This window comes from Podarcis gaigeae (genome assembly GCF_964106915.1).
Source record: "Podarcis gaigeae genome assembly, chromosome: 2".
In the NCBI taxonomy this organism is placed as follows: domain Eukaryota; kingdom Metazoa; phylum Chordata; class Lepidosauria; order Squamata; family Lacertidae; genus Podarcis; species Podarcis gaigeae.
In genome coordinates this window covers 63028438-63041947 of record NC_139679.1, presented here as the reverse complement: position 1 = coordinate 63041947, position 13510 = coordinate 63028438, and the positions used below count along the sequence as shown (strand labels likewise).

Below are 13510 nucleotides of genomic sequence, written 5' to 3'. Positions count from 1 at the left end.
AAGGAAAGCTCCTCTTGTAGCCATTCTTCAGTGAAGCAGGGCAATATGAGGACTTGTTTTGAGACAAGCTTCTAATAGTTCACCATCTTATACTGGGACATGGGAACAGGACCTTTTTGCATGATTGTCATAGACAACAAAATACAGTGAAAGCAGGATTTATGGGATTAACAAAACAGAACACAAAGTAACAGGATACTGTTCATAGAGGAACAAAGGGGGAAATGCAGTTACGTGCTGGTGATAGTAACATAACTAACAGATGCTTGCCAGCTGAAAACTAAAATCTACCAGTCAATTATGCATGCAGTGCATAGTTGCCCACGAAGACCATCTGAAGCTGGGGGGAGGGGGGAGTAGCTGCACCTAGTGGATTGGCCAAATCTCAGTGAAGCATATCTCAAGCCCTTTAGGGATTTTAGCACCTTCTTATGATGGTACTGGGTTGACTGTTTGGGCCAAATGTTTTTCTGTGCTAGCAAATTTTAAGATTTTCAGGTACTGTAAAATGTAAAATTTTAAACTGTGATTTGTATCCCAAATATCGTTTCTTGATCATGCACCAATTGTAGTCTTCCAGCTGGCTTCAAGAGCAGTTTATACCAAGCAGGTTTGCACAGTCCATGCTTAAAGCATGGAAGGAGAAAGTAGGCAAACTGACCCCATCCCCACAGACCCCCCTGGCTCATCACCCACTATTCCATCACACAGCCTAAAACTTCCAAATAAAAACTTGGCAAGCCAAAGGCCTATACCGCCTAACACACTTCTATGAAAATAACAAACCCACATCAACACAAGAAATACAAGACAAACCCAAATACCCTAGCTAACACACCACCAACTACACGTCTTCCTAAACAACCCAGCAGTACAAACAGCAGCCACTAGGCTCTTGACCACCTTTGAAAATCTCCTGGTAGCAGAGGGACACAGCAAGGGGATGGTATCCACAATATACAAAATGCTACTCCATAATCCGACAACCCCCCTCAACATTCAAAAAAACACAAAAAAAAAAACAAAAAAAAAACAATGGGAGCATGACATAGGCTACGAAATAAATCCTACCCAATGGACTAAAATGTAGTCTAAATCTCCCTTTAAATCCATCTCAGCCAAATGTGGGGAACTCTCTTTGAATCTTACTGATAGATAGCACCTAACACAATGGAAATTGGCACTGATTGGTGTTGGTGTTCCTCATTTTGGTGAGGAACCTCACCAAAATCCTGGAGAGGCTGCACCTCCACAAGCATGTAGCTCCACATGTGGTGGGATTGCCCCCAAATCCAACCCTTTTGGATGGCAGTCCTACAAGAAATATGCAAAATAACAAGGCACCCCAGAACTAGCCCTATTGAATATTTTCCAAGTCACTCACTCACACTATAAAGAGCTTATAACCCACCTACTCTCAGCAACCAGAAGCACTATAGCTGGACACTGGGGAGACCTGTCAGGAGTAAACCTGGACCACTGGTGCAAAATTGCACGTGAAACAGCATTACTAGAAAAGCTAACCAACAGACTGAAACTGACACAGAGACAAATAAAGGAGGAAGCCTTCACCCTGGTGTGTCTCCCCATTCTTACACACAAAGCCAGACAAGACAACAACAAGAATCCACTGACAGCATACGCATCAATATGGCTAGCTTGGCCCAAGAACCCCTCCCCCTCCTCACACACAAAAACACATCTCACTGCAGTCAACTAAAGGCAACCAAGCATGCCCTGAGCTCCCCGCTCAACATTCTCTCACCGCCCATGAAAACTAATAAATGAATAGAAAGAGAACCTACCCAAGTGACACTGACACAAAAAAACTCAGACATGCTCTAAGTAAAAGAATGCAAATTTAGCACCCCTTCTCACTCCGCACCACTCTTCTACCCCAACCTTATACTGTATGCAACATATATGTTTCACATCGAATGAAACTGATCTGTGGAAAAGATTCTACAACCTGAAAATAGAAACAGCGCATGTACTTTTGTAACCTAAGAAAATCCTTAATAAAAAATGATTGATTGATTGATTGATTGGGTTTATTTAACAAGAATAATATTATACAAACAAGTATCCCAAGTTTTCTCATGTCATTTGTATATCACAAAAATAGAATAAATATGGAAAAATATCTACAACATATGTTTTGTTATTAGTGGTCAATGTACAGATATACGGGATCTGATATCATCCTTTATGACTTCCTGACACCACTGGTGGAGGAAGGGGTGTGTGGTGGGTGCGGTCCACCCCAGGTGTCATCCCTGAGGGGGGTGACATTGCCAGGCCGCCCCCCTGGGATGCTCGCCCCGCCCCAGCAGATGGCTAGCCCTGTTCCTGGGTGCACTGCATGTGCGCCACTCTGGGTGCCAGAGCAGCGAGCTCCGCCACTGTCTGACACTGGCCAATTTTGCTTTGTTGTGGAATAATTATTGTGTTTTGCTACAGAAGCATTTCCATACTGTGTGCAAGTTGCTTCTAGCATCACTTATAAACTCAGAATAAGGCATAATTTACTGCCCATCAAGATTGGAATGGCTATGGAAATAAGAGAAAATATAAACTTGCAAACTTGTCTATGAATTTTGTTGGTTAAGATTGTACCTGTATGCCAAAGAATGCTAATTACAAATCTTTATGTTTTCTCTTTCTGGCTAATTTGAAACTGCTCGGAAGACTCAAGTATCTTAGATACTGTAACTAATTGGTAGGATCAGTATAATTACTGAACTTTTAAATTTACCTCTGCATCACCAAGAATTCAGATGGCACTGAATTATTAATCTGAAAGTATATACCAGTACTGAAATATTTTTTTTGTGTGAGGAGGAATTATATCTGTTTAATACTTTCTAGTGTATGTTGATTAAGAGATTTTTTGAAATGATTGAATTGCAGTTTTTGCTCGTGGGAAATCGCAATTATAGATAAGTTGCAAAGGGAAGAATTTTTGCTTCTTTGAAAACCTTCCTTCTATTTTTAATGGTTGTCTGGTGAATTCATTAGTCTGCAGGATGCCAAGTGGTGTGCAGTAGTTTGCAAAAATAAAAATGCTTTCTGATCTGTACAGTAGCTTTTAAATAGAAGCTTAGCAAGAATGTTAATTTTACCTTAGTTAAGGAGCAGCTGAGAAGTGAGACTTTTAAACAAGTCACAAATGTCAGCTCCTCATTTTAAAACTTTGCTCTAATTTGAAATTTGTGTAGAAAGTGGGATTTAAACCTTGCCGTTTCTCATATGTCTTTATGAAAAGACTTTTCCTATGGTGTTGGTTAACTATAGTTCATTGGGTTTAACCATCTCTTATATATATCTTCCTTCACCTCCAGCCCGAGGTAGCATTGGGTCTTCATCAGATTCACAACTCCACTCTTTTAGCAATTGCAGTGAGTCATGCTGAACACTTACTGTTTAAAATAGGACTATTACCATTGCACCATACAGAATTGCTTATGTTCTCCTTTTTGGTAACCAACAGGCATTCATTAACTTAGGAATCCATCCTTTCTATTACGTTATTTTTAGATGTTGATTATCTGCCCCCCCTTCCCCCCATAATATGTTCTGTTGTTTATTCCCAGCATGTTTTATTCCCCAATCAAATGAGAACATAGAAACAAAAACAAAACTCCTGTTTTGTACAGAACAGAGAAAATGCTTAGAAAGCTTTTATTTGTGCTGCACGCCTTGAATAATTAGTCTGTTAATGAAGTAGCTCTGTCGGGGGGGGGGGGGCTTAGAGCAAAAATCCACAGTGAAAGGGAGGAGAGCCTTAAACTGTGTGGATCTGCTTTCCTAATATTGGCCTAGTGAAGGCCTAAAGCTGTCAGGCAATTGCTTAGGCTGGTAGTTGCCAAACTTCCCCCAACCCCACAGACGACTTTAAATTGCTAAGGGTCCTGGTGGAGCAGTTAATGGTTTTCCTGACTGTTGTAGCAGTTGTAGTGTGCTGTGCTAGATGCTGTAGGATTTTTCATTGCTTTTTCCATACATGTTGTGGACCACCTGTATGAAGCTCATGGACCACAATTTGGGAACCCATGGCTTAGGTTAGCCTTCTCCAGCCTGGTGTTGTTGGACTACAACTCCCATCAGCTCCAGCAAGCATAGCTAATGGTCAGGGATGGTGGGAGTATTTATTTTATTTATTTCACAAAAAATTTTATACCACTTGATTGCAAGAAAACCCTTAGCGGTTTATGAAAATATATAAACTAATCACCCAAAACATATGGGTGATACCAGGTTGGGAAAAGCTGAATAGACATCCCTGAGCTTGCACCAACTCCTTGCCATCTCTCCCCGCCCCCTTGCATTGTCATTTCCCCCACCCTTCCAGTTTTGGAGTGCACTGTGATTGATGTTACAACTGCACCAGCATTTTGCTAATCATAGTTAGCACCAAATGACAGTTTGCAAACCAGGTTAGAAGTGGGATGCTACAAAAACACTTGTGCAGACACAATACTAGCCATCATTAGCTCCAAGACTGAAAAGGAGTGGGGAACAGCTCATAAACCAGTGTGGTGCTGTGGATCACCTCCCGAGGGTTAGGCAGTCAGCTGGCATCACATCTGTACTAAACGTCTTTGAATATAAGCTGTAATCGGTTTAAATACTGATTATGGGGGGGGCAGGTCCATTCTGCTATTCTAACATGGGTAAATGGATTATTTTACATGAGTGCAGAAGCAATAAAATGTCAGCTTGCAGTCTTTGGGGTAGGAGAGGTCTACATCAGAACCAGGACACGGGTGGCGCTGTGGTCTAAACCACTGAGCTGCTTGGTCAGCGGTTCGAATCCCTGCGATGGAGTGAGCTCTTGTTGCTCTGTCCCAGCTCCTGCCAACCTAGCACTTCGAAAGCACACCAGTGCAAGTAGATAAACGGGTACCACTGTGGTGGGAAGGTAAACAGTGTTTCCGTGCGCTCTGGTTTCTGTCACGGTGTCCTGTTGTGCCAGAAGCGGTTTAGTCATGCTGGCCACACAACCTGGAGAGCTGTCCATGGAAAAACACTGGCTCCCTTGGCCTAAAAGAGAGATGAGCACCGCAACCCAATTGTTGTCTTTGACTGGACTTAACCATAACATTAGAACCAGCTGTAAAGGCCTCAGACATACTCTGACATTAGCTCAGGCATACTCCACTCTTTTTGCGTTTACTCTTAAAAAGTAAAAAGTAAACTGCCTTGTGAAGGCTTGCTTCACAAAAAGGCAGCATGGAAACAACATATTCTCAGAGAAGAAGTCACATTCATCTTGCTACGTAGGGGCTTTCTCTTCCCCTCCAGTCCCCTTGTCTGAAAACTGGAAGGCACTTGTGATAAGATCGCCCCCTTATTTCTGTAAACAGCAGGTCAGAGATGGCACAGATTATTATCCATCACAATGTTGCATCTGTCAGCTGTGCGCTCCAGCAAGCCTCTTCCTCCTGGCAACTGCCTTGGGCCCCAGACACAGGATGTTTCACTGCAGGAAGATTCCTGTTCCTCCCTTACCATATGGTATGGTGCTTTAGTGTTGGTCTTATGAGCGTTTCAAGAGACTGAGCTATGTAGATCATCTGGTCTCTGAATGATCATGTGCAAAATAATAATAATTATTATTACGTTTTCTCAATTTTTTAAAAAATCTAATGTGCAGCATTTACTTTTTAACTGTGAGCTTTGGGTGAACATGGTGTGTAATGGGGAGGGGTGTCTCATGGCTAAGCTTGAATTTAGATATATGTGAGAACTTTTAAAGATGCATGCTGAGCCACATGTTAAGTGCCATTTGGATTATGAATGACATTGCAGCCTCATGGAATTATTTGGACACAGATTGCATTTTTTCTAAGTTCAGAAGGATTATGTCATCATCATTCAGGTTGCAGATGATTCAGGTAAATCATTGTGTGTTGAAGTTGCAAGAAATGAGATTCCTACTAAGATCTTTTTGGCGGTGAGGAGTTTGAAAGCAGAACAGACTCCCTCGAGGGGTGGTGGACTCTCCTTCCTTGGAGGTTTTTAAGCAGAGATTGGATGGCCGTCTGTCATGTATGAGCTAGCTGAGATTCTTGCATTTCAGGGGATTGGACTAGATTAGGGGTCAGCAACCTTTTTCAGCATGGGCCGGTCCACCGTCCCTCAGACCGTGTTGGGGGCCGGACTATATTTTGAAGGGGGGGAAATGAACAAATTCCTATGCCCCACAAATAACCCAGAGATGCATTTTAAATAAAAGGACACATTCTACTCATGTAAAAACACGCTGATTCCCGATTGGGCCGCATCTGGCCCCCGGGCCTTAGGTTGCCTACCCCTGGACTAGATGATGCTCATGGTCCTGTCTACAATTCTATGATTCTAAATATAACATGTCCAAGAGAACTAGCTATTCAGCCAGCAGCATGGTTGCCCAGTGCAGTGTGAGCAGCCTCCTGACTCAGCTGCCTCCAACAGACACTTGCTGGTAACTCTCATTTGTTGCTCAGCAACTGCTTATTGCTTTCCATCTCACCTCACTAGCCACTGCTACCTTAAGGTGTGAACCTACTGAATGGACTTTGGCGAGGTACTGTCAGCCTCAGGTCTCTTTCCCAAGTGATACATACCGTGACGATAATGATGATACCAATTCATAGAGTAGCATAAATATTATTTAGATGCCATGTGAGTAAATCTATACAGTTATAGTGGCTGCAGTCCCTATGCACATTTAAATATTATCCAAGGTCAAATCTTATTTTCAAATCCTAATTGTAAGGGAGCTTTTTTTTATTTTTAAGCTGGCAGAAGAAGGGTGCAAAAAATTTGCAGCAAGAAGGGGAGAGTCCAGGGGAGAAAAGGAAAAAAATGAAGGGGTGCCTGCTGTTATAGTCAGCTCCTGATATCTTAAACACATTTGGTAACCCTTGGCCTCTTTCTGTTACAAAAAATAGCACCATGCAGTGGGTTTGGTAAATATGGTCATCCCTTGTAAGTCACTGCTTTTGTTTCTTATTAAATGTTTCCCAGATATGTATTCCTATTTCATTTCAAGTTTTCAATATATTTATACTAGTCTAGAAAGTTTTTAATAATTAGCTGAAATTCTTAGTATTTTCACAGGAGCCATTTCTTGATGGTATGAACTAGCTAATTATTGGGATCTCTTCAGGTTGTTACATGAAGTGGAAAGGCACACTTATTAGATTTCAGGACCCTAAAGCACTTATTTCAAGGGCATTTCTGTCATCTTTGGCAGGTTCTCTCCTTGATCCCACTGAAGTGCTATCCATCTAGGCTCTGCCGGATTTTTTTGTAAATGGTTCAGTGCAGTAATACATTTGCCAAGTGGTGCTGTGGCTGTAGATATTTTGGTCAGTGTTTGCTTTGAAATTCAAGGCAGTAAAAGCTGAGTAGCAAATGTGCCAGGTTGCAAAACTTGGCACAGACCCCAAAGTGTAGGTTTTCAAGTCAGTACAGTTTGTTCATTAGCTGGCAAAATACTTTGCCTGATGTGTTCCAGCATAGAGCTGGCATGTATGAACTATTTCTCAAACTAGTTTATTTTATGGTTGTAGCATTGTATTCTGGCATATCATTTACAGCATCAGGTTGGAAACTATTCCTGAAATCCTGCTCAACAACACATTTCCTCAAACTTTCTCCACATTTGGCCTCAGAACAATCCCATTCTGAGTTGCTCTGAGACGGATTTTCTGTTATTTACATTATGCTTCCTAGGAAACATGCTTCCCGCCCCATATATTTGGTTAGTGTTGTCATCTTACCTTAAACAAACAAAAGATAAATATTTGTATGTATTAACTAAACAGACAGGCATCAATATGGTGAGTGTGTTGTTAATGTGGGAGACTGTTTTTCATGCATCTATCACTGCTATAAGTGATATACGTAGCAAACAACTGAACCCCAAATGATTCAGTCTTGACCTCTTAATGTGTCTCTGTAGTCTGCTTCCTCATGTGTACAGCATGGGGTGTTGGTACTTCTTTCATCTCCCAACCTGAAGATGCCAGAGATTGAGTTTGGGACCCTTCCACCGAGCTATAGCCCTTCACCGAAGTACTTGCAGGCTTTTAATATCCTCATAGGGAGAGACCTAAGGAAGGCTAAGGATTGCTCCACATTTCAAAATCAGATTAGGGGAAACTAAGAGTATTTCATAAGACGGCCTCTGACTTTTAGAATGATGATTTTAGCCATTTCTTTGTTTCTTTCTGGCTTTTGTAGGTGGGGGAGACATTGTCTGAATCATATTTTTACAGCCTTTGTAAAACTGATTTTTACAGCCTTTGAGAACTGATTGCGTTTAATGAAAGGGCTGGTGCCTTGCTGTTTCATTATTTAACAGGTTTTATTTGTGTATCTGGTTTTAATACTATTAATGTTTAATTGTTTTTAATGATGGCTTTCTCTATGTTTTAAGCGATTCTTGATTTTATCTGTAAGCGACCTTGAGTCCCATCAGGGAAAAAGGTGGGGTATGCATAAATATAATGATCATCATCATCTTTCACAACTAGGGGACTACTTATAAATTGCCTGTTCTGTCTTTAAAGGCTAAAATTGTTTGGGGCTTGGGGAGAGACAGAGACAGGAAATTGGGAGCAAAGTAGATCTGAAAGCAGAAGCATTAAAACCAGATACAGTTTCACATTTGAAATTTCCAGCTAATGAAAGGGAATCTCTCCGATGTTGCCTCATCTTTCCAGGTTAATGAGCAGTGCCACTCTCTGATGAAACAGGCAGATCATTAATGACCAATAATCAGTGACATTTATCCTCCTACTGTACCTGTGATGGGGGAATTGGCTTCTTTTTAAACTACTGAATAGAGAATTCTATTCATCTTCCAGGTTTTATTTAAAATATTTTCGAAGCAAAAGTTAAGTTGCACCTTGCTTTCCTTAACTGCACTGGGCTGATCCAGAATTACAACATGGGTATGTCTAGACAGTGCTTAAAGGCTGGACTTGCCACAATTTTTCCTCCCTTGCTCTGAGCTGAGCACATCGTCTGGGATGGGACAGGAGAGCCATCAATAACATAAGCATTCAAGGAACCATTTCTTCTTGCACTCTGTTCAATCCTACTCGTGTGTCTAGGTGTAGGTTCCTGCCCCCTACTTTGTGTTCTGGATCTCTGCATCATACTGTGTCTTTGGCCTTTATTTTGGTAGTCGGCTTGAAAGTACTCTGGTTCTCTGAACAGGTTGAATCCATGTTCATTCTTACAACTAGTGTGGAGTTCAGTTTCACATCTTGCTCCTGGAAAGGCCTGTTCCCTTAAGCCTTGCCCTTGGCACTTCTGAACAGTTGCTATCTGTTGCAGCTTGTGGGGTCCAAAGGAGGAAAGGGCTTGGCTTTACAGAGAGATTGTTGGATCATGTAAAGGCTGCCCTTTAGACAGCACAAGAATGGTGCTTTAAGAGATTTTCTGCAGAATATAAAATGCCATTTGATGGTTCTGTAGCTGTACTGTTGCACTCAGGTAACGAATACCTTGGAAATATGACTCTGTTGGTGAGTTTGTGAGTTGGCAATGGGCAAGCCAAGCATACATCTGCCGTGAAAAATCACAACCTTTGCTACAGCTTTATTTCTGCCCAAGTGCCTTCTTGTGCTCCATCAGTGTAAATTCTGTGGAGGAGCAATATCTCTGATTTCTGTGCCAGCAGGATCTGAGCAGGGTCATCTTGCAGTCTTCACTCATCGCTGATTTTAAGACGGGGAGGGAGGGACTGAGCCAGAAGCCTTTGGTAGATAAAAGTCAGGGCTGGGGGAGCAGCTGCTTGTCCATCACTGCCTTCTGGGTATGTCCTGCTGAAAATAATATGAATTTGACTTTGCCTGCAGTGTACTTCTAGCTAATCAGAAGCATGGTTTACATATAGGACACTCAGGGATTTGCCTAACAGCCTGCTAATTAAATACTCGCTCCATCCATTGATTTTGTTTTCCCAAGAGCTGCCTTGTGCCATCTGTCTAAGGGGGCAGTCTGAGGTCCTGTATCCTTCCCTTAATTATTCATGCAGGTCTGTTCGGAAGCAGCTGGCAGTTCGGATGCAGCTGGAGAAAGGTGCCTTGCAGATCTGACTTTTGAGCTTCTCCTGACCTGGCCATGAGGTGATGGTGGCAAGAATCCTGGTTCTGTAGTCTTCATGCATTTTTTTTCATTACAGAGCCTTTGGCTTGGAATTTTAATTTAGCCCTTTTATTACTTTTCCATTCTCTTTAAATTGGTCGCTGCTGGAATTCCAGTTTGTACACAATGCATCAGGAGTGTGGGAAACAATTCAGAGGTTTTTTTTTTCATGTTTTGTGTATGTGTGGAGAGGCTATTTTTGTGTCTTTCTGGTGGCTGGTCTCGGGAACACTGGTTGCTATAGTAATATTAATAATAACATCACTTAGCATTGTGAAATACCCATTTGAATGTTTGAGATGAGGTTAAATTTAAGATTGGTTTATCATTCCTGGTTTCAAATATAGTCCTGAGGCGTGCACACACACCCCCACACACAACCCCCCCTTTGGTTTTTCAAAGTGACGTTTCCTGTAATTGCTGGGTCTGAAAGGGCAAGCCAGAACAGTATTTCCATGACACAGTAGGTTCTCCCTGTTTCCTTAAATGGCATGTTTTAAAATGGCGTTTACTTCCTCAGGATAGTTAAAACATGAACTTAACACCTGGGAAATTAGGAATATCAAATTAGTTAGCATTGGTTATTTTCTGAAATGTTTTTTTGAAGTCTTATTCAAAATGCCAGGATGTGCTTGGCAGGGCACAGATCCACTAATGTAACCTTACTCCAAGTTCAGTGGATTAGCCCACACATGAAAACTCATAAGCAAACAAAACTCAGAGGATGGGGAGGGGGATATAGATGTCTGTGGTATTTATCCACTTACTTGGAATGGTAAAAAATGACATGCTCATCCTGTTGTTTTCACTTGCAAATCCTCAGTGGGCATGCCAGTAGGCTAACCTCCCCCCCCCCACCTTACAATGTGTGTGTATGAGCCAATTTCTGACATACTACTTCAAACAAATTACTCCCTTAGCTGTTCTACATATATGATTACAGTGAAGCAGAAGAAACCAGTCGCTGCTTCCCTCTGTTTTCCTTAATAGGTATTTTAACAAAATGGGCAATTCTATGTATTGCATAGCAAGCTTCCAGCTCAAGGTGACTTTCGAAGGAATCCAGTTTATATATAAACCATTTAACAGTGACTTTGCTCTTGGCTACTTCTAAATTTATCTGTACTTCTGCCCAAAGGCATTAACCATGAATGCAGGTGTGAATGTTTAGAGGTGTGTAGGACCCAAATGAGCATATTGAACTGAGTAATATACTTCTAGTTGAATCAAAAGTCTGCCCCCCACTTCCAAACCAGTAAGAGGAGGAGGGTGCTCCCTCTTCCCTGCCTCCCCCTCTCCACATGGAACCAATTTGTCTGCACTACAGAAATCCTTCCTTTTTCAGCAAAATAGTAACAATCAGCATTTTCTCTTTTGTGCAGGTGATGTTGTGGATATCTATCAGCGAGAGTTCCTAGCGTTAAGAGACCGCTTGCATGCTGCAGAACAGGAGAGCCTCAAGCGATCGAAGGAGCTGAACCTAGTCCTGGATGAGATAAAGCGAGCCATCTCTGAGAAGCAGGCCCTGAGGGATATAAACCGGACGTGGAGCAGCTTATCTGGTAAATCTGGCTTTAACAAGGATGAGCTCATGATACACTGAAGCTGCAGAGAAGAAGCTTCTCCACAGAAGTGTGCGCATTCACACAGATCAGCAGATAGACAGGCATGCCTTTCCACAGGGAGCAGGTCATTTGGATATTTTGTTGAACATATAAAGACTGGCAATATTATTGGCAGGGCGGGTGTGAGTGGCATTAAGACATTTCCCTACACCTATATCACACTCTCACTATGTATGTGATGTGAATAGGATGAAAAAAAGGTTGGAAATCCAGTGAAAACATAGTAATCTTCAACTTGCCAGCTACTGTCACATGGTATGTGAAATCTCTGTGAAAGTTATACTTCTATGCGCTTAAACTTTGGCAACCAAGTTACTTGTCTCCGCCTGCTTATGAGTCTGGTCCCTTATGAATTGCCGCAAATATCATTCCTCGCACCCACTTGTACATTTGTGTTTTCAAATGGCCTGACTGCCTGCTTCTTTCTTTTGCAATTATCCTAGCTTCCCATAGGCCAAGGATGGGGAACCTGAGACTCTCCAAGTATGTTGAATTACAGTTCCCACCTTCCCTGACCATTGGCTATGGTAGCTGGAGCTGAAGCCTGACAACATCTGGAGAGCCAAAGGTTCATCATTCCTGCTTTGGACAGCCTTGTAAATAAATGTTGCTTCCTTCTGCAGTGAAAGCCCATTCTTGCCTTCATAGGCTACACTGGTAGCAGAGGCAGCCTGCAGAAGATGGCCTTCAGTGCTCCCTAGTGGTGATTGAATAAGCACTTCACAGGAGCTGAATGTGGAATCCCCCCCTTTCATTATTTATAAAAATTCATGAATTTAATCCGGATGGATGTATAATATAAATACCATTTTTAAAATAAAAGTTTCAGTACAGTTGCTTTTAAACAACACTTTACTACCCTGAACAAAGTGATTTTTTAATGACTTGTTGGAACTTCTGATCGCTAGTGTGTTCAGTCTCCACAGATTTAGTACATAATAATGGGGCAAAATTAGGTCCTTGAGATTTGGTAAAAGCACAATACTACGAGGTGTAAATTTAGGCCTTTTTGCCAAAGGTTTGGTTTTATTCTTCTCTCAAATGACTTGGGTGTGTGCTTATCTATCTTGAGCCTTAAATAATTCCTGCTAAACTTAATGGGATTATAGGGTACAAGTGAAAAAGATTGGACTGATTAACCCAAGTTAAGTGATCATCTCAGCTGGCCAGATGGTGCTATGAAGTGGGCATGCCCTCAAGCTTAACAGTCTCCCTCCTTCCTCATTATAACATTGGGGGAAATGTCAGAACGTTCGTCTTTTCTTTTCTCAAACAGATGAAACAAAACTGAAACTCTGGAATATCACTAACAAGAATGTGTTGCATCTCCCCACCATCTTCCATCATTTGCCTCATTTGCTGTCCAAGGAGAACAGCCTGCAGCCGGCTGTGCATGTTGGACAGGGACGCACCGGAGGTAAGTGGATGCCGTGGGTTTCTTGTTGCTCTTTAGGCCACTTCCCTTCCAACTCTTCCCCCATGCCTACCCTGTCTCAGACCTAACGGAATTATCAAATGACAAGCTAAGGATGCATAAGATTTATATGTTACGGCTGCTGCCATACCTAGGCCGCTTCCTGTGATGGCCATTTTTGAGAAGCCGGCCGGTTGTGTGGCCAGCTTCTGATACGGTTGAGATGGTGCTTCCATGGAAAACAGCTTCCCTTTACCTGCCAAGGGCATGTATGCACATGAACTTCCCATCCTTCTCATTCTGTTTGTGTGCACAAGCCAGCAGA

At 42.0% G+C, this 13510-nt stretch overlaps 1 protein-coding gene across 1 annotated transcript in view; it reads left to right on the top strand.

Annotated features, from left to right (window-relative positions):
• The window catches only part of MGAT4B (alpha-1,3-mannosyl-glycoprotein 4-beta-N-acetylglucosaminyltransferase B), a 76174-nt gene that overhangs the window by 34894 nt on the left and 27770 nt on the right, over positions 1 to 13510 (top strand). The window contains exons 2-3 of the mRNA XM_083728518.1: positions 11529 to 11708; positions 13048 to 13188. Of these exons, the coding sequence (XP_083584644.1) occupies positions 11529 to 11708; positions 13048 to 13188 (321 nt within the window). The remainder of the gene's footprint in view (positions 1 to 11528; positions 11709 to 13047; positions 13189 to 13510) is intronic.